Genomic DNA, 21323 nt, shown 5'->3' with positions numbered 1-21323 from the left:
AATTATTTGCACTGTTCTTCTTGCTCAAAAAAAATGGAAAGTTCAATAATATGGCATATCATCTAATTCATTCTGTGTTTGTACTGCTGAAGAGAGAATGTAGGGAGAAAAAAAAAAAAGCTTCAACACCTGTTTTCCCCCTCCCTTTCCTTACTGAATGGAAATCTTGGCTAGAAGCAATAACTTTTCCCAGAAACTTTTGGATTTTTTTTTTCTGCAGGAGAAACATACACTGGTGGTGGGGGGGTTGTATGCATAAATGCATGCACTTATTTTACTCTCTCAAATTATTTCTTCATCATTCCTTTCCTACTGAAAACTTCTACCTCTTGATGGAAAAACAAACATTTTGAAGTCTGCTCTGTGAGAACTCTGTATTCCTCAAAGCAATGGCTGATTGTCCCATTTGTCCCAAGCTTTAAAAAAATCCTTCACATAAAGTCTGAAATAGAAAAATATTTTTATTTACAAGAGTAAATAATGCAGTGCAAGGAAAGTGAATTTAACCCTCAATAATGCATAGATTGATGCAATTTATAATCTATATGATTTAAATAATTTTGCAGAGGTGTATGCACACCTGCTTTAAAGGTCAGACCTTTCCTACAGCCACTTACCTCACAGCTTAAAATCAGACAGAAGACATCTCCACTCTATACATATTACCTGTATAATCCCATCTAATATTTATTAAATAAATTGCCATTTAAACAGGTGTCTTTAAAATTTACTATAGGACTAGAAATAAACCCTTCCCAATATTAGCTATATAAGAATCTGAAAATAAATTGTTCGTTCATCTCGTGTCACCTGTCCCCATTTTAATATTCATTTATTGTTTTTTAAGGAAGCTGTTTTCACTTGGGTAGGGGGTGTGTGTTGGGAGGTGGGGGGCATTAATTGCTCTGGTCCCCAGGAAATTGCTGACACTTTGAAGCTTTGACCCTTCAAGGGTTAGCCAGCAGAACTACCATGTCATGATCATATTGCAAATCTTCCTGGTGGGAGTTCTTCTTTTAAAGGAAAACACGTTTTGTATGAAAGATTTGCCAGGATGGAATATGAGATGCCAAAAAAGTAGTTGCTGTCACTGCATGCACCAGCCAAAGCTCTGGCTGATGTGCTGTGGAAAGTGCAGGTGGCTGGCTTTTGCTTTTGTCTTGTGTCCATGCTTCCAACTTAGTTAACGACATCAGTACAACAAGCTCAAATATGATAAAGGCAATTTGATAAGATTTTAGTTAGGTGAGTAAAATTTATTCTTCATTGAAACCAGTGGGAGTTTTGCTCATTCTTCAGTTAGGCAAAGATTTTGTGTCTTTTTTTCTAGTCCATTAAAGAAATACCGTATGATCGTATGTTGGGTCTAGTGAGAAAATCAGTATTCTTTATTTGGATTGTTAAAGAAGTTATAGGTTTTTTCTCCTCTATCATGGATAAATTAGATCAGTGGATTTCCCGAGGATTTTGACTGTTGGAGTGCATTATTAATGCTAATCAATAAATAGGGTTGCCATTTTTTAGATTTGTAACCGTTCATATCCCACCCTCATGGCTGGATATCAGCCTTAAAAAAACTACCCCTCAGCTAGTAGCAAGATGATTCTGAGGGTTTAACTCCTGCTGTGCTAGACCATTTGGAAAAGTAGATTCATCTTGCTGTTCTGGTCTGGTAGCATCCTCATTATTCCCCATGGAAGAAGGTTCATCTAAAGATGGTTCTGATCTTGTTCCAAGAGAATTACTGGCTTCAGAAGAATAACAAAAGAAATAATTAAAAAAAAATCCACTGCATAAAGTATATTCATCAATATTTAAAATATTTTGTGGAATTAAAATAGCAATAAGCAATATGAAGAAGATGAGATTCAAAGGTTAGGAAACTTTAAAATAAGAATTCCTGTAACTTTAACTATGCCCTTTGTATATACTCATTACAGTTCTCAAGTTACATCCATTTTCAGCTAGTAAGAAAGGAAAGCAGGATTTCAAAGTTATTTTCATAGTGGACATATTTACAGCTATGTGTCTTAAATACTGCTTAATAATTATTAACTATAAAAAGATTATCTGAATTTTATGTTTCTGGAGAGGATTTTTTTTCTTAAATGGTATTCCCTATTGGTGTAGGGCATGAACTTAGCAACTTATTTTTTCCTGTATTTTATTACAGGAAATATTTTGTCAGAAAAACAGTATTTTTGCAAGAAAATGCATTTAGTGGAAGAAACTCTCTTCATAACCGCTAATATTTATTTCACAGCTTCCTGATCAAGATCCTGCCTTGTGATTTAAAGTGAAATACTGGGTTAAAGTTGTCATAGCTTTTTGAATGACTCCTTAATTYTGCATATGACAATACAGATTTTTCCTTTCCTGAGCAATTCAGTTTTGTCTTTGGTATCTCTTTCAAGCTGGGGAGGAAAAAAAAAAAGGAGTTTTAAGAAATGGAAGTCTGATGTTTAGTTTTCTGTCTCTTAATCACCTCTATCCTCTCAGAAAAGAGAACATACAGAAAAATTTTCTAGTGCAGGAGAGGAAGAGGAGGAGTCTGAAACTGCTGATTTTATGTAATTGCTGATTCTGTTGCTGGTCTGAAGAGGCATGAACTCTCTGCTCACAAGTCACTCCACTGTACTAGCTCTCTGAACCTCCCCTTCACTCTCACTCCCTATGTGAACAGAGTCCAGTCATAACAGGGAACACAGGCTTATCACATGTTGTGGAAACAACATATGAAATCAGAAAGTCATATAATTATTTCAACAATACCACATCTTGAGGGACAGGAAATAGCCTCTTATTTCCACTCATAATCTCCTGCGATAATGTCTATGTTAAGTAACTCTGAGTAACACTCTCATCAAGGGAAATTCTCCAGAAAGTAACAGGTTTAAACCAGTCATTTGTGCCTGACTTTATCCAGCCCTTTTCAATAATCAAGGAACGACTTGCATGTCAAAGAACTTGCTGTTCATAGGTAGCTCTACCAAATCTAGAATTCTTGGTTTTATTTTTAAAGTTCCATACTGAAATAAAAAGATCACTATTCTGCCTTTTCTTCAGTTTTACTATGACAAATACTTACCAGATAGAGACTGAAAATACTGCATTGTAAATGCAACCAGAATTGATAAAAGAAAGGTTCCCATGAAGTATATCTGTGAGGATAAGTTTAAAAACATGTTAGATCAATGCAAAATCCAAGTACTGCTCCAAATAAACCAGTGCTTGTACCAAAGGAGCAATACATACCAGAGTAGATTGTAAAATATTGTTCCAGAAAACTCTTAGATAAAAATAAAGCAATGCTAATGAGCATGGACTAACTGATTCTTTGTTACTATAATTCCAGCACCTACAACAAAAAGATTAAAACAAATAATTAGTCCTACTCTGCAATTTTGCGACATCTGTCATCTGGGAATCTCAAATGGGTTTGCAACAACCCTCAATAACCCAGAGAAACAGGCAGATATTATCACCATGCCACAGATGGTGAAGTAAAAATTCATAAAAATACCAGATTAACCTCATTCAGCACAGAATATCTTACCCTAGGAGCATGCTTTTATTTTCTGATTAGTCAATAACTGGTCTAAGCATCCACACTATCCTTGCCAAGCAGTCACGCACAAGGTCATATCCAAGTTACTTTGCTATTGACTCACGTTAGTTAGAACAGTAGGATTCATGTCAAGGTTAGCTCTACAAAATTTAGCTGTCTGTGCAGGAGATTCACTGTGAAAGACACATCAGACAGTGGAAGGCTAAGTAACGCAGTCAGAACTTAATAAGTAAGTGCTTTAGCTGAGCAGTTACTGGGGATCTGTTGTGGGGTGAGCTGAGCTGCTTTCCAGGGTCCATTATGAGAAGTTCATTGACCAGAGGAGTTTAGACAGCTAAATCACAGATACTTATTTTAAGTTGCAACTGATTCTTTCCTACCAAGTTGAGGAGGTTGGTGTGTGTGTGTGTTGGCAAGGGGAAATATGTGGCCCTGCAAACAGAAGTGCAGGATGATGGGAAATCACTGCAGGGCTGTCAGCTCTGGAGTTAATCTCACTGCAAAGCAGATGGGTTCAGCCCAAGTGAAAGCAGAATTCAGGCTCAAATTTACAATCCCAGCTGGACCAACTAGGCCAGGAAGCCCTATTTATCTGACTGGTGGTTTTGTGTAGACTGGAGATAATTTAGGGCACAAGTACAAGTTCAGGCTAACTAAAGTGAAGAACAATTTCAATGGATTATTGGTGAACTGACAAATGGGCATTTGACGTTGATATCATCTTCACTTTTTAGGGTCACACAACACTGGCAAAACAGAAAGTAAAGCACTCATCCTTTGTTCAATGTATTAACCACTAGCTCCTCCTTCCTTAAATATCTGAAAGACAGTTTTGCAGAACTACCAAATACTGTGTAAGCTTTCCATTCCCAGTGTGCTTTTCCAACACGTTGCTTTATCTAGGGAAAGGAAACCTAAGTTCTATACTGGAACCAGAGCCCTTTGGTTGGTTTGTGCATGGACTGTTGATATGGGCAGTTCTAAAAGCAGATATGTAGCCTTCTCACAGATCTGATATTCTGTGAGAAGAACATGTGTGCCAGGATGCTTTGGGGCACAGTGTGAGAGCAGGAATACACTGAAGTATCTTGAAAAATCGCCTTTGCAGAGTAAATAGGAAGGACTGCTATTATCCCAGTTACATACTTTTAACAATTCCTTATTAAATTATGCCATATTTATCATTAAAAATTATTTTGGACAGATTGTCTGTGCCTATGTTAGGAACTTAAGTACACAGAATTGGAAAAGATCTCCTGGATCATTAAATCCATTCCCTGGTATTTCAGGTAACCATGTATAATCAAGACTCTCATAATTGGCTCCAATTGAAGTATATTTAGGCAGTTTAAGATTAACATAAATTACAAGCATGTTGATCTTACCTCTGTGTAATCTGCCTTAAATCATACAGGTGAACAAAGTTAATAATTCTAGGAGTTGTTGCTTTCAGAAGTAAATGCTACTCACATGGAAAAGCAGAAGATACTGAGAACTTTGCTGAAGCAGAAAAAGACTCACCTGTAATAAAGTTCCTGAAGAAGTGAAATATTACTAGAATGTACAGTTTGATCGATTTCCAAGTGATCCAGAATGTAGGAAGGTATGGAGTTACCCTCTTCTATGAGAAGGGCCAAATTAAAGAACCCCTAACAAAAAACAAAGTATATACACTTTGAATCATTAAGTTTTCATATGTATATTTAAAGTCTAATGTAAGCATCATATATCTAAATAATTATAACTGTCTTCTAAAAATTTATTACAATGTGAGCCACGTGATGTTCACTGAATATTCAGACAGCCTTCTTTCCCAACCATATACTCAGGTGAATTCTGAAACTGCAAATGAATTAGCATTCATTTGCTGTGACACTGATCATCATTTTCTTAGAAACTAGCTGAAAGAGGTTCTTAGCTTTCTCATTTTTAGTTGCACTTTAAATAGAGCCACCGTAGCAAACTGTCAGGTTTTATCTACTGGAGAAATACATACTGAAAGAAGAAATGGATTCATGCTCTGTTCTGTTAGCATTTAATTCCCTTACACCTAGCTCACTACACACCAACAGTAATTGCAACAGTGATTCTGAGAGCAGAAATTTGCTCCAAGCAATTTGAATCCTTAATCTTACAATTTTTCCTACTTGGACAAATCTTAGGCATCAGACTTCAGAGGCACAATGATAAGTATGCAGGAAAGCTACTACAGGATTTACCTTTGGCTTGGCTTTCACACTTTAAAATAACTGTTTATGTGTCTCTTCTTTCCTTTGCTAGTTGATCAGTAATGTTTTGTCCTAATATCCTCAGAACAGAACCCAGCTCTGCTAATTTGACTAAGCTCCCATACAAGATATTGTCTGGGGAAAGTGTCACAGAGACAGGGAGAACAGAATAAAGCATCGGGGATACTCCAGGAGACTGCAGGCAGAACACTGCATGTCTTTCGTAATGTGACTTGGTATATCTTTTCATTCTAAAACATTTTAAGATGAAGATTTTATTGGTGAAGTGAATGTAGTGGAAAAAAAAATCTCTGTAGGATTCACTTTATATATGAAGGGAAATGGACCAGTCTTCTTGTTTATTTTCTAAAACAGCAGAGAATAGTACTGCAGTAAAACTCAGGCAGTCTATTAACTTGCATTAGTGAAAATACAAAGGTCACAACAGAATCAACTGTGTGAAAACAGAGCAGCACTGAATTAGACCATTCAGCTTTAGCTCTGAAAACAGCCTAATTCTAGGCTATCTGTCTATCTATTCTAGGTCTATCTTCTATTATCATGAAACAGCAAATACTGACTCATAAGGTGTTTTGAAATAATTATAACTTATTCTAGCAGGTTTGTTCAGCGTACACATSTAGCCAAGCAGAATAACTAGTTTCGGGTTATTCTAAACACTGATGTTTTACTAACACGTTACAACTGCAGACCCACCTGTGAGTCTCCCTCTAATGCAGCTTGTGCGTACATCCGCACTGAGAGCTCAAGGTCTTTAGACTGGTTCTGGTAACCATAGTAGTAGAAATCTCCCATTTTCAAATAGGCTGTGGAAGAAAACAGCAACAGATCATTTAAAGTAGTTGTAGAGACAGAATTAAACTATAAATGTGATGGAGAATTTAATAATAATTCTATTTAAAGCAGCATATGAAAAATAGAGATACTCCTTTTCTCTAATCGTCTCTTTACATCAGATTACCTCATGAAAACATTTAGCCTGGCTGAAATTTCTCTTAGTTGCTCTTTAATAGTGAATAACATTGCTAATTTTACAAAAACTGAGACTTAGAGACTTCATATTGTATTTCTCCTTCACTTACTAAGTGTGTCTTTGGGGGAACTGCAGCCCTACTATTTAGGTTAGCCCTACTAACTTATCACACTTAAAAACATGCTATTTAGGCGTTTGTTCTGTACTTGTCACTATGGTAGCCGTACCCTTCCCAAAAATACAGAATGCTTTGCAGAAGCTAATTTCATTAGTTTCAAAACAACCCAATTCCAGGACAACTGTAGGAGAAGACTTCTCCTGGTCTAAAAGGAAGTGATGGCTGGCAAATCTTTTATGAACATCTTTCTGATACTGCACAGTAAAGAAATGCTCCACCAGAGTGGGCACTGATTCAGACAGGAGCAAGCATGTCACTGCACTAAGCTACGCTAAAGAGCTCATAAAATTCCATGAGTGTGCCTACACTAGGCTTCCCCAGAATGGTCTGAAATACCTCAAAGCCTTGCCTGSTGCGTTGACAACATCAGCTACCTATAAATCCCATTTGTTTCTGGAGTGTACCACAGCAAAGCTCTTCCAGGAAGCACGGGTGGCATCTTGCCTGCCTGCTGTCAGTCACTGCCCAATGGCAAAGGCTGCAGACAGGCTACGTGGTGTGGCTGGCACCAAAGCTGAGTGCGTGGCACCCAAACGTTGCAGTGAATCCTAAAGAAGAGGGTTCCCCTTAGGCGTATCAGCTGAGTCATTCCAGCCCTGGCCCTGGGAGCACGCCAGCAATACGCAGTGGCCTTGAAGTCACTCTGTGCTGTGCTGACAGCGGAGCCCGGAGCCTCTGCTGCCAGGGTTCAGCTCCCTCAGGCCCAAAACCCACACAGGCAACTTGATCCTCCTCCACTACTGCAGACAGGTGCCTGAGATAAAACTCCCCATATGTGACTATGTGAAGAAGAGATAAAGAAATAAAATCCTTCCACTGCTGAAGCCAAGGAGTCTTCTGTCATTTACCTCAGTGGAACCACAGTCCTACTCCTGTGAGTCTGAACTTCCGAAGCTTCTCTAATGTCCGATTGCACCAGTAGATCTGTAGGAGTCCAGCCAAACTGTACCTTGCTAAGCAGGCTACAAACTCTTTTCAAGAGCTATCGGGATTGTGAATTCCTGTGGCTTTAGGCTCTATCAGTGTGGTATTTAGTTTCAATGCTGCTGTGTATTTCAACGAATAGCTTGAATTATTTTTACACTGCACTTGTTCACATGCTTACTACAAAGCATTTAAACTTTCTTGTGAGACAATCAGATCAATGTTTTCAAATATTGAGTAGCTCTTTCAAAAGCACCAAAATTACTTAGTCACTGGAGTCACAGATATATTAAAATTTAGGGCCAGAGAAAAAGTAACTAATATTTGAACAAACCTGCTATTCCAGAAAGGCCTATATTTTGTTTTAGAGAAACAGAGAATCCTTAAATTCCGCCAGGTAATCTGTGCCAATGTTAGTAAACTCTGTACCCTAACAGAAAAACTCATAATAAATTAGATAAGGAATCCTTTAGCCTTCATTAGTTTCTCATGACTCAGTTATGATACGGAAGTATATTGGCTTTTGGATTTTCTTTTTGATAAACTAAACAGCATGAACTCCTAAAGTCTACCGCTAATTTTTTAACCCTTGAGTCAATTGCTCAGGCTCCTAAATGTCTAGCCCTCTCTTGGAGCTCAACTTTTTTTTTTTTTTAATCCATTTTATCCCATAGACGGGACATTCTCAGAAAAACTGCTCTGAAACACACTCCTTAAATATATTTTTTCTGATATTCTTGTCAGAACACTCTAAAAAGGAAGTCCATGAAAAGCAGGGATTTCTCATTTAAAGATGACACTTATAAAAAACTGTGTAGCATTTTTCTAGAAGATCAATCACTGTGTCTTGTTATTGCAGAAAGAAGAGAGAGCAAAAAGAAAAAGACAGATTAGCTTCAAGCACATGGTGCAATTTGAGTATGGAGAAGACAGAAAATACAAAACTCCATGTCTGGCCTTTACTCTTCCCTCAACTTGCTCACTCATATAAAAGTTGTTACAAATGTAGTACTGGAAATATAAAACTGCACTCCTTTAGAGATCTGAAATCAGAAAGAGCTCCTTATACATACCAAATGAGGGCGCGTTGATTTGAGAAACAGAGAAATTATAGTATCTCCAAACACAATCGGTTGCTAGGTATTTTGTTGCTAGGTCCTAGAAAGAAAATAAATTCATTCATTTATATCACAGATAAGGTATGAGTATCACATTATCATTAATGAGTATTCCTTTCAGGATAATGTGCTGTGAATACATTTACTTACTGGTCTTTCTTCACAGATGTGTGCTAAATTTGACTGTGACACTTCAATTCCAGTTTCAGCCGCTAAAACATAATGCAGCAGAGCTTCATGCCTAGTGTTAGATAAAATAAATCAGTGAAAAAAATAACAAAAATCACAAGCATTTTAGTTACAGCTAAAAGGTACTAAAGAAATGGATACAATCACTTAGCAAAATTTGGGTACAAGGTTTAAAAGCAAGAGGCTGGCAAAGCCATGCAACAGCTACATCTACTGGCAACGCTTGGTGTAACAAACCTTGCAGGAGCTCAAGAATTTTCAATTTTCTCTCTTGTATTAAGGCCAGGGCAGCTCCAGTGAGCATTTGCTCTTTCGGAGTGCAAGACTGATGATAAAAATGAATTGATATTAAGCCCAATTATCTATTTAAATGTTTCAGAWAAAACTCACTTAAAAAATCCTCCACTTAAACTCTGTAATTCACACAGCTGTGTTAATATCTGTCAAACCAGAATCTGAGTACTTCTTTGGTATGTTTTATCCTTTTATTTCTACTATTTACCTTGTATGTTTAGATTATAAGCTCTGTGGAACAAGAAATGTGCAAGCGAACAAGCCCTAGAACAGTCTCAGTCACTCTACGGACTCTAGGCACTACTTCAAGTAATAAAAGCTAATTTATGCTAATAAAGCAAGTAATAAAAGCTAATTTTTCATTTGCAGCATAGTGTTTCAGTACTGCAGTACAGTGGTACAGCACTGCCTCTGATTCCAGAGGATAGTTTCTCTTTCATGTTCTCTGTCACTGATCTACTCAATATTATGAAGATTAAGTATTCAAAAACTAAAAGGTAGACTTTTTTAAAAATCATGTGTTTGGTTTTAAAAGTCTGACATATAAAAAAGGTCAATCTTTGTGTAGTTTTTCCTATCAAAGCTTCTAAGGGTCATGCTTTCAAGGACTGTCTCTACAACATAAGCTAAAACCATGGCAGGTTTTGGGGTTTGTTGGCATGTTTAACTGGAAACAAATAAGGTCACATATACATTTGACGTCAGGAGCAGGGATTTAAGCCAAGAAACTTGAAATAAAATTGATGAAAGCAGTTGCCCCTTACAGAATATGCAGGCTTAATCTCCTGTTTCCCAACTGCCTCTGCAAGATTCCAAATTCTTCCCTGTGTTTGTCTTGTAAAAATATCTGGAATAATGGAGACCCGGCACCACAGGACTAATTCATGATACCTAAGCTGGGATGTTAGTTCTAAACTAAAAAGAAACTTCTCCTAGAAATGGATTATTCCAAAATGATCCACTGAGCGTTTCCTGCAGTGAGTTCTTCTAAGTCTGAAGTATTAACTAACTGCTAGCAGGGGCAGGCTGTGTGACTATATGAACCATTGTCTTAATCAAATATGACAGTTTCTATGGTCTGACGCCTGCCCGTACAGAATCTGATGTTTATGCCTACAGGCAAAAATGGAGCATCAACTTGGAGGCTATTTTAAATCCTCTTGGCTCATTGGATATTGTTGCCTATTATGCTTTAGGGAACAGAGAATATTAACTATTTAAAAAAAAGAACAAATCTAATCTAACAGCCTGAGTTTTCATGACATGGGAGAACTTCTGCTGTCAATGTCAGTTTGGATTATTGGACAGTACACTGAATTCACTTGTAAAATGTCTTGCCTACTACTTGAGATTATGGCTGACTAAGTTCAGCGATACTGTGCGTGACAAGGCATGTCTTATCTCAGCATTATGTGTCAGTATTCCTTGCAGTGTATTGCTACTTCTAGCCGCCCTGAGGCTTATATCCCCTAGAATTTGTTTAAAAAAAAATAAAAAATGAAGAATTAGAAAAATAAAATGAGACATTAGTTTCACTGTTTTGGCTTTTACTCAGACTATTTCTTATGAAGTCCAGAACGGCCCCAGTGCAAAAGCATCATTTGCCTGCGTTGGGCTGATGCAGCATGAAATTCTCAACAATGTACTTTCAGAAACTCTCCCAAATTTCAGAACAGTGTGGGCCTTGTCAGCTATACCTAGTCAACATTCCACTCTATAAACTCTTTTCCACTTGATTCTCTCCGACTTGTTGAATTATGCCTTGGATTAATTCCTATTTCCCTTTATGTCAATAGGTGTTTTGCCACCGATTTCAAGGTGCTACAATTTGTATTTTGAGGTGATGGCCCAGTGTTATTTTATCATGCTAGTACATAAATAAAAAATAGAAAAGGAACTTGAAGAGAACAAAAGGAACGTACCATGAAAGTTCCAGATAAGCATTGAGAGCTTTTCTGATGACATGCCCTAAGTAGCCATTCTTCTCTGCAACGTGTTTTGCCCAGCTGTAGAAAAGAACAAACAATAATAAACGAATAGCTAACCCCCAGTAATGTTATCCCCATTCACGTTGACTCGAAGGACAGGAAAGGATGTGAGATCATTTAGCCTGACTTCTCCCATAAGACAAACTACGGGATTTCACAGTAATTACTGCATCAAGCTTTTAACTGTTGACTGAATGAGAACATATTTGTTCATACATCTCCACAAGTGTATCAGAGATATATTTTTTCTTTGCAAAATTACTTTTTCTTTTTCTTTGAAGAAAACAAAGTGCTGTAACTATTCATCACCCTTTTTGTTGATGGAAAATATCAATTCTACCACATCAGGAGCTTGATATCTCTTGATGAGCAAATATGCCTTGGTTTGTTAGACAGCACCTGGATTTTTTTTTTTTTCTGGAACAGCTCAGAGACAGTGTACCTGCAAATACGGAGGTTCACTAAAAGTACTCAGCATCTCTGAAACCTGCTGGATATTTAGATAATACACATATTAATGTGGATCAAACTTAACTGCAGGGGAATCTCTTCTCAGGGAGGAAAGCACCATGCAGTAAAAGATATTTAGACTATGGACTTAAAAATCGCCAATAGTCAAAGTAACCCAACCAGAAAAACATTCTCCTTTAGCAAATGGTTTCATTCCTCACATTACAGCTTTTTCTGGATCTCTTGGGAAGTCTTCCATATTTCCTGTGATGTAGTACAGTGAGCATCGTAACGTCCCTTCTATATGTCCCCCTTGGGCAGCTTTATAGAAATATTGTGCAGCTACTGTCTGTGAAAAAACAAGACACAATTAGCAATGCTGCATTATTAATGCTTATTAAGCTTTGTTTTCAAGGTCTCATTTCATTAAATAAAAAAAAGGCAATTGGCTAGAGAGACCAGGTCAGTTTAACTACTTTTAGTGTAGTTAGGTGAAATGATTTCCTCTGTTCTAACTTTCTAATAGTTCAGGCTGGAAAGAAGTTTTTTAAAAACTGGAATTCTGCTAATATATTGACTTTCAGACAGAAAGGTATATAAATGAGTAACAGGCACCTGGCAGCATACAAGTCTTATGTGTGCTGACAAAAGTAGGTCAATGATTCACTAGTAGAGAGATTAATAATGGACCCTGGAGTAGAGAGACAGAACAGGACTTTTCTCCTGGAGATGTCTAAGGGAACGCTGGGATGCTGAGGAGCAATGGCACTTCCCAGTGTGTCTTGCAGTGCACAGCGACAGCTCCCAAGCCTACGAAACTGACTGATAAAACATAACACAGGCTGAGCAGCAGGGCCAGGGCTGCAGAAGTGGGAGGGCTGTGTGACTCTCCATGTCTAAGCCTCAGAAAAAGTAACCTGCAACGCAAAACAAAGCAGCATACAGCCTGAGATAAGTTATTTCAGGAACTTTTTAACCATCAGCATCTGTTTTATGTGAGTGATCATGGGCTTCAGAATATCCTTACTGTGCTGTTGTGCTCTATGTGCTGTTTGGTCATAAACTACCCACATAAGGCATTTTTGGCAAAGTTACTTACAGGAAGTATAACCAAAGTAAATCGTTCCTGTTAGGGAAAATAACTTTTCTCACTGACACATTCAAAATTAAATAAATAGGCCATGTCACAGAAGGACAAAATAAAATACTGTAGTCTATCAGGATTATATTAAAGAATTACATTTTGCAAATCTAGCTTGAAGAACTTTCCACACGATGCTGAGGTTCACAGAAGTTATACGAATGTAGCATAACTGTTTAGAAGACCTTCTGTTCAGGGATAAGCTTCTGCTGCTTTTATTTATTGTGGGAAGCATCCTTTCCCATAAAGTACCAGAGAATTCACTGGGACTTCTGCTGACCTGAGCAGCTACTCTGCTTGAGTCACAGTGGCAAAATTAAGGTCCTTAAGAAGGTTTAAAATCCAAGACCTTTCTATTTCTATCTCAAAATCAATTTTGTAGGCATTTTTTATGCAATTTGTTGTATATTCTGCAATGGTCCACTTTGAAGGCATGAGAACGTGAGAGAAACTGAATGGATCAGATGATGTGAGAGCACACAGAATGCTGGTTGGTGTTAATGGAAGGAGGAAAGCAGAGGTAGCCCCTGTCGCTAAATCTGCACCTGTTTTGTTCCTAAATTAATGGAACACAAAGACATGCATGACTGAGATATCTGAGTAACATCTCTCAAAACAATCTGACTGAATTTCCCAGTAACACTGTTCTCTGTGATAAAAAGTATTAAAATCTGACTCAGAGTGAACACAGCAACCTCAAAAATGAAGCCCAAATTTGTAAATTGGGCCCTGCTATAAAAAAAAGTACCATTAAATATTTACTCACTTGATTTCTACCAGGCACTCCAGGGAAAATCCCATCTAAATAAAGGACACCAAGGTTGTACGATGCATCTGGATTTCCCAATTCTTCAGCAATTAACCAGTGCTTGGCTGCATTTCTGTAGTCTCTTTTAAAATTGTGGTAATACCATCCCAATCCGTTCACTGCCTGGGGCAAGCCCTTGGGGAAAGAAAAGAGCAGGCTGGGGTCACGCACTTGGTGCTGCTATGGATCACCTTGTGGATCCATGATGCTGCTATGGATCAACCTGCTGTTGGACTGTGGGCATTTGGTGAGCTTGCCTGTCCAGCCAAAATTCCACCCATCTGGGACTAAGGGATACAAAAGTTTGCTGGCTTTTTTGTGCTTTTCTTCCTTTAGGCCTCACGCCGTGAGCAAACCCTCTCCAGGCAAGGGACAGCAAAGACATTTCCCTCAGAGTCTGTTGGGCTGTTCATTAAGGAATGGTTCCACCCTGAAATGCAACTCTAGCATCTTCTATAGAGTCTCGGCCCTGTCTGTACTCAGATTTGTATTTGGTTATTAGCAAAGCCCTACGGACACTGTCAGTAGTTTAACTAGTTCGGGGTTTAGAGCTAGGAATGTAGCCAAGGTCTAGGTATGGTTATGTTCTTATACAAAGCAAGCTCACTAAGAATATGGCTTGGCTTATCTGACTGTACTAGATCATTAAATGGAGTGAGGCTCCTTTCCTCTGCTGTGCCCCTCAGTGTTATCCCCAACCCTGGAAAAAGTAAAAGGTTTTGGGACATCCGTGTCTTCTCCTTGAAGTATAGATGACAAGGGGAGAGACAATGAGTACAGTCTTTTGCTGGTCACCAGCATCCACCTGGAAGAGTTCAGCTACTAAGAAGGCAATAATTCTAAATAGAGTGAACTATCAATAGTCCCAGTGAAGACAGGGGAGAACCAACTATTTACACACAATTATGATAGTATGCATTTTATATGTATCAGGGTTCATTATTATTAGCACCTGCTACAGGATGATTATGATCAAATATTTATTATATTTTACCTTGGCTGCTGCTTTCTTCATCAATTCTAAAGCAAGTTTTGTGTTCTTTTTCACACCTTGACCCTAAGAAATGGATAGGTGAAACAATCATTTTTTACAAATACAGAATACAAGCTGATGAAAATTCACATATACTCATTCAAAATGCATTTTTACATTGAGTCTGTTATTTACTAGGGCTTATTCAGCTCTAAAGAGTTACAATAAAAAAGCAGCTTTGTGCCAATCATTCCTTCACAGCTTTACACAAGCTCAATGATCCAGTTTAGGAAAAACAATTTCACTAGTTGACCCAAATGATTTTTATGGGTAAATAACATCATATTTCTTTATGTTTCAGTAATTAAAGAAGAATGAGTAGCATCAATAGGTTCACAGATTGTTCACAATTTGGCAGTGGATAAGAGCTCTCACCTTTCCTGAAAAAGGCTGTTGGGGTATCTCTAGAGGACATACATAGATGTAATGCTGATGACACTCATACAAAAAAATTGCAGACACAGATCAAACAGACCAGGAGGCTCACCCCACTGTCAGGGATGCTCAAAATTAACAGAAGCAAAACTTGAGCAAGCATTTTGTATAGAATAGCCCTCCACAGGCAAAGGAACGAGGTGGACATCTAAGAGGTCTTTACTAACATCTCTAATCTGCAGTATACTAGATTGTCTTATGGGCCACACTGCTTAGCTGACACAGTTTATCAAGACTCAGGCAGGGTTATGCCTGCAAGTTTAGCCTGTGTAATCTGCTGCTTCTAGTTCAGAAGGCCCAGCTGCATGGGGAGACTGTTAATTCCTACTCAAACAAAATTTGTGCTTAGAGATCTAAGAAAGGACATTCTGAGAAACAATCTAACTTCCACCTACATCTTTACACCTAGACCTATGCCTACTAGCTGGTTAGATCTTCAGGGGTGCCAAGTCACTAGGAAAAATGAGGGTCTATGATTTCGGTGGGATTTTGATCTTGAATCTGGCTAGGAATAAAGTGACTAAACTGGTTTTAACTTACTCTTTTTTGTATTTTTGTGCATATCTGGTAAAAATTAGTATTAGATTCATAACTATTGAGTGATTTTCAGAGCTAATCTAAAAGCACTGTGTATGCTCTCACAATGTATCACTGCAGATAAATTATAAATGTTCATATATGTGAAACATTTATAATTTATCTGCAATGACACATTTTTTACTCAAAGGAATGATTTTTTGAAGTGAAAACATGAAACATGACTTACTTTAAATAACACAATGGCATAATCATATATTAACACTGGATCTTCTGTTTCTATTGCGCCCTTTTCATACCATTCTATTGCTGCTTCAGGATTTTTTGCGACTCCCTGTTGGCCCCAAAACAGCATCTGAGCCAATCGTTGCTAAAAGAAAACAAGGTAAACATCAGTGTAATAAACGTTAGCATTGAACCTGGAACTGAAGGAGCAAACTTTTGTAGTCTTAAATGGATTTCAGTTATGTGAGGAAAGTTTTATGTTCTAAACAGTTTGAAAACAGTTGTTTATCAGGAAAGTTCAGAGAGGGTTTCCAATGGTCAAATGTACTGATAACAGACCTACAGGAGGTTTGGCTTTTGCAGGTGTCAGTACTGTGAAAGTCTGGCTTGATTTAAGTGTAGAAGTAAATGGTAAAGGCACTGGTAAATGCATGCAAATGCCTCGGTATTACAACATACGATGCCAATCTGAGACCAGCAGCAGCAACTGCACAGTGTCAAATACACACCAAAGATCAGAGAAGGAAGTTGCAATTCTAAGTCTTGATCACCCTTTCCTTTTGCCTTGCATCATTCTTAGGGCTGTTTGCATGGTCACTGGATATTGTGAGACAGAAACATGGGAAATAGCTCAAGCTCACAAGTAAGATGTAATTCTGAGTGGGAAGAGAGCAAGTCGGTCCTCCCCAGTAACATTCCTATGTACTCTGCAGATGTACATACGCAACATGCATATAAAACCAAGAAAGGGGAAATGTATTACTTTGTACCTGCGCAGCTGCATTTCCTCTTGTTGCTTCATGTTTTAACCACATAAAGACATCACCATTTTCTTTTGTTTGAGCTTTTAGCAGTTCATCATCCATCAGCCTCACAGTTTCAACAAATGCCTGAGAAGCAGATGAACAGAAGGAAACCATTGCACAATGAATTCGTACACCTGTCACCAAATGAAAATGTTGCCTTATCCTTAAAAACTTGTGCTCAATTCTGGGTTTTAAAATTCTCACTATCCCTTTGCTGGCCAGTGCATTAGGGAACATCCTTACACCCAGTGTAAAACCATTTGCTGTTTTTTTCAGACAGATCATTTACACTGACCCTTTCAATCTTTCAAGAGTTTGTGTAGCAGACTGGCATACAGACAAGCCCTTCCTAAACAAGACTCACTTTTCTGTCAGTCTGCTTTCTCAATGCAATCGGGCAGAGACTCCCAGGATAACAAGCTGAACTGCTCCTAGGAATGAGAACTATGGCAGCGAAGAATCTTTGACTTATTCAGGACTCTTCCTCTAAAGCACCACAAGGAGTTATTTTTTCCAGAGACATATAATTTGCTTTAGAAAAAGAAGATAAAGAAGGTAGAAAATAAAATGAAGGAATGATACAGAGACAGAAGGCGCTCTTTTTCATCACCGGAAGTTGGAGGAGCTCATTAAAAAAATAATTCCTGACTTTAGGCTCTAGAAGTTGTAGACATATCCCCAAAATGGGCAACTGGAGTCATACTTTGAAAGAAAGTCTTGTATGAGAAAGGAAAAAAAAAATCAGAGAAGAAGGAAAGAGGGATAAATAACTGCACATATGGTCTTGGCAAGTTTCACATGAGAAAACAACTCTGAGAACTGAACTCATGGAATATTTGGAGACTTGCAGTTTCCAAACTTCCTACTGGTAACAGAGACTGCAAAAGCACCACAATCCCTCAAGTAACTGAAAAGCTGTGAGAAACCTAACCAAGCCAAGCTTTCTGTGATGTTATAGAGTGAAAAGTCATGGTGAAAAGCCAGGTCATAATGTGACTCTGCTATACTATAACTAAGGTAAGACAGGCTCAGGATCAATGCTGGGGGCAGCAGTACAAAAATGTAAATCCACTCTACACCACAAAGGAATGCCAAGATGCCAACAACAGAACAAAACTTCCTAGTTTTATATGCACTTAATAATGGCAAAGAAGTGCTTTTGTTTCCTAAACTTGCAGCAAAAGCAATGATATTTACAGAAGGAGGCTTTTTAGTTTGTACAGAAATATCTTTTAAAAAAATCAAAACCAGGCAACTGATAAGCTAGCAGAAAGCTTAATGAAGACCTGCTGTAAGATAAAGCTTTCTTATCTAGGTGGCTCTCTGTCAGTTTTCAATTAAAATCTATTTTTTTTCTACTACAATACTCAATAATAATTCTTTCTGATAGACCTGGACTCTAGTACTGGCCTAACTTGTTAAGTATTTCTACGGATAAAGACATGTTGTCTCGTGTTCAGCAACTACTTCTGAAATGATTTTATTGTTAACTTTATCTCCTTAGATAGATATTAAACAGCCAAATCTTTTATATTTGATTATAGAAAAGATATACGTAGGGAAAGGACAATTCATCTTTCACTCGAACTTCACAAAGTTTGGCTATTGAAGTAGCAGACCAGACAACAATCATGTCCATTTAAATTAATGAATAAGAAACTGGGCGAGGAAATAGGGCCCAAGAATAAGACTTAGATTTTACTGAAAGATAGGCATGTGGATAATTCTGGGGATTTAAGCCTAGCTTTGGATTCCCCCTTCCTACAAAATGAATTAATGATACTTACACATAATTTGGGGGATTCTGTAAGGATTAGATGAGTTAATGTTTGTAAACCATCATGAAGAAGGAAATGTTCTGTCTACATGATTAATATTAACATATGAAAAGTCATTTGCATAGAGAAATTCGGGTACACTTAAAACTCTTTTACCTGTTCCCCTGTTATTGTGTGTTGATCCAAGGATGTCTTTATTGCAATATTACTGTAATAAGCATATGACAGCTCCAAGTCAAGTGGATAGTTATTAATGCCTTGGTAATGTTTATAGCCAAGATTCATCACAGAAAGTCTCTCATTCCCCTGAGCGCCAACCAAACTATACAGCAGTCCCTGGCAAAAATCAACAGACATAAATAAGAGTGAATTCACTGCACATCTCACAAGTTTATCATTTTGGTGGAGATTTAAAGGCTGTATACAAAGAAGAGAGTGCTCCTAATAGTAGCAGATATACTAGCTATATCATGTAAACACAGAAACAGAATCCAGCATAGCCCTGAAGTCTGTTACACATATAGAAAGCTTTGAAAGAACAACTACACTCTCTAACTACTTTTCAGGTACCGCCCTTACTCTGCCACTGAGTGTGCAGCGATTTTTTTATGCCACTATATCATAGCGTTAAGCTCTCCTAAAATATTTTTTTCAAAAATATGAAGGTGCTTCCTGAGTCTGACCAATTTTAGACAACTACAAGCAATCTAGGTGCTTTCAGAAGTCACTATATTTAGTAACTTAATTAAACTTTTTAAAAGCAATGATTTAAGTACTAACATTTTGGACTGCAGTGGACCGGCAGCACTCGCACAGCCAGCTATCAGGTCTCCACTTAGGAAACAGTAACTCCTTAAGCACTCTTATTTGGACACTTCTAATTATTTGACCATATTCTCAGTGCCCCATTTTTGCACAATATACCATGGGACTTCTTTCCCAACTGCATTATGCAACCTTTTCACTTTAGGAGACTCTCCTAAAGTGAGACCTTTTCATACCCGTCTGCAATTGACTGTGGGTGACTCAAGGGCCATTCCCTCATCCTATCTCCTCAGTGACTGGGAAAAGGCTATGTTCCACACTGTTCACTTTACCACCTTCTCTAGGTCTTACTAAACCATTTCTTTGCTTATTCTGGATCAACAGGATAAAGGCTCCTGCCATAAAGACTTCACTGCCATTGGGCTATTTAAAAGCAGCTGTATCGGGGAACCCCTTCAGTCACAGCCTGAAAGGGGATCTGGTGATCAGATGAGGCAAGAAAAGCCATTTCCACTTCACTTTTTTTTCTTCTAATGAGCCTAAATTTATCCCATTTTATAAACTGCCATTAAAAGGTAATTAATTTCACAGACATAACTAAACGTATTAAGTATACTACCTTTGAACGATCCACAGGCACACCTAGCCCCGTTTCAAATATAACTGCAAGGAAATAGGAAGCCTTATGGTATCCACAGCAACTGGAATCCACCAAGAGAGGGATAGAGGAGCCCATATTGCTTAAGCCATCTGCACTGGATAGACCCTTTGCAACCTTCTCAAATATCCTCCAGCCAACTTCTAGAACTGTATCATTTTCATCTTCTAACACTAAAAACAAAACATAGGATGCACAGTTATTGCAAGAGTTTAAATCAGGCATTTATTTCCCCTTTTTAATTCAACTTTACTGAGTCAGATTTTGCTATTCCTTCTCAAGCCGAACAGCATTTTCAATGCAGACTGCCAAAATTTCCAGAGATGCAAGGAATTATTGAATAGGAATGGTGAATCAAAATCAAAAAGGCTATCTCAAAGTAACTAACCACTAGAAACATAACTATGTCTGTATTTATGCCTTCTACTTCATAAGCCATCCTCATTTGCAATGCAACATGTAAGCTACATGACACTCCTTTGCTAAATTAAGTGATATGAAAAAAAAATCTGCAAAACATGAACTGAAGTCAAAGCATGCCAACCTATATGGCATGTATTGCAGAGTTACTTTGGAACAGTAAGATAAAATATGATTACCATCTGGTGAACTGAAATCCATCTCTTTCAACAGTTTGAACAAACTCTGGTATTTTTCCCTGAGTTCTTTTCCCCACATGAAGGCATCACATTTGGACTTTTCTCCATATTTGTGAATCTGCTTTGAATAATAGTTTTCATAGTGACCTAGAGAAAATGAGGTATTTAAGACCTGAAAACTGGCTTGGCTGGTATTTAAAACAAACTTCTAGTAGAAAAAAGATGTTTTTAGGATAAATTAAATATTCATGGACAAAATAGGCATATCTTTAACGCAAAGCAGTGTTAAAAACTGATACAGCTAGCACAGGTCACTTAGAAATACAGAAGATAGACACACTTTATTCCATAATCTTGTCACAATGCAAGTAATCAAATTCTAATTGGAAAGATAAACTCGTGTTCAGCACACATTTAAGGTGTGTTACCCTTCTTTCATTAAATAAAGTGGTTGCCTTGGTATAAACCTGTCAATTACTTCCCATCAGGCAACTGTGGAAGAGATACTCTAGCAAACAATGTACAGTTTTGCGAAAGGACTTAAAATACATGTGCCTTTTGGTCATTTGGGAATTAAACAGAGGAAATGAAATGTAACAGCTTTACA

The 21323-nt window shown here is 37.8% G+C and overlaps 1 protein-coding gene across 4 annotated transcripts in view; it reads right to left on the bottom strand.

Moving 5' to 3' along the window:
- Nucleotides 1-440: 440 nt before the first annotated feature.
- Nucleotides 441-21323, bottom strand: part of SEL1L3 (SEL1L family member 3) — a 34537-nt gene continuing 13654 nt past the window's right edge. For 2 of the 4 annotated variants that reach the window (XM_026071111.1, XM_026071112.1), the window contains 16 exons: nucleotides 20717-20863; nucleotides 20079-20290; nucleotides 18851-19030; nucleotides 16881-17000; nucleotides 16115-16255; nucleotides 14875-14937; nucleotides 13839-14015; nucleotides 12153-12280; nucleotides 11416-11499; nucleotides 9161-9251; nucleotides 8966-9050; nucleotides 6514-6623; nucleotides 5090-5217; nucleotides 3256-3358; nucleotides 3089-3161; nucleotides 441-1748 (listed from right to left, as the gene is read on the bottom strand). In XM_026071111.1, coding sequence (XP_025926896.1) covers nucleotides 1585-1748; nucleotides 3089-3161; nucleotides 3256-3358; nucleotides 5090-5217; nucleotides 6514-6623; nucleotides 8966-9050; nucleotides 9161-9251; nucleotides 11416-11499; nucleotides 12153-12280; nucleotides 13839-14015; nucleotides 14875-14937; nucleotides 16115-16255; nucleotides 16881-17000; nucleotides 18851-19030; nucleotides 20079-20290; nucleotides 20717-20863 — 2006 coding nt within the window. In that variant the 3' untranslated portion in view covers nucleotides 441-1584. The remainder of the gene's footprint in view (nucleotides 1749-3088; nucleotides 3162-3255; nucleotides 3359-5089; nucleotides 5218-6513; nucleotides 6624-8965; nucleotides 9051-9160; nucleotides 9252-11415; nucleotides 11500-12152; nucleotides 12281-13838; nucleotides 14016-14874; nucleotides 14938-16114; nucleotides 16256-16880; nucleotides 17001-18850; nucleotides 19031-20078; nucleotides 20291-20716; nucleotides 20864-21323) is intronic. The other 2 variants (XM_026071113.1, XM_026071114.1) reach the window with 2 other exon arrangements.

The sequence above is a fragment of the Apteryx rowi genome, unplaced genomic scaffold, assembly GCF_003343035.1.
Source record: "Apteryx rowi isolate R43461 unplaced genomic scaffold, aptRow1 scaffold_321, whole genome shotgun sequence".
Taxonomy (NCBI): domain Eukaryota; kingdom Metazoa; phylum Chordata; class Aves; order Apterygiformes; family Apterygidae; genus Apteryx; species Apteryx rowi.
This window is presented reverse-complemented; position numbering and strand designations above follow the sequence as displayed.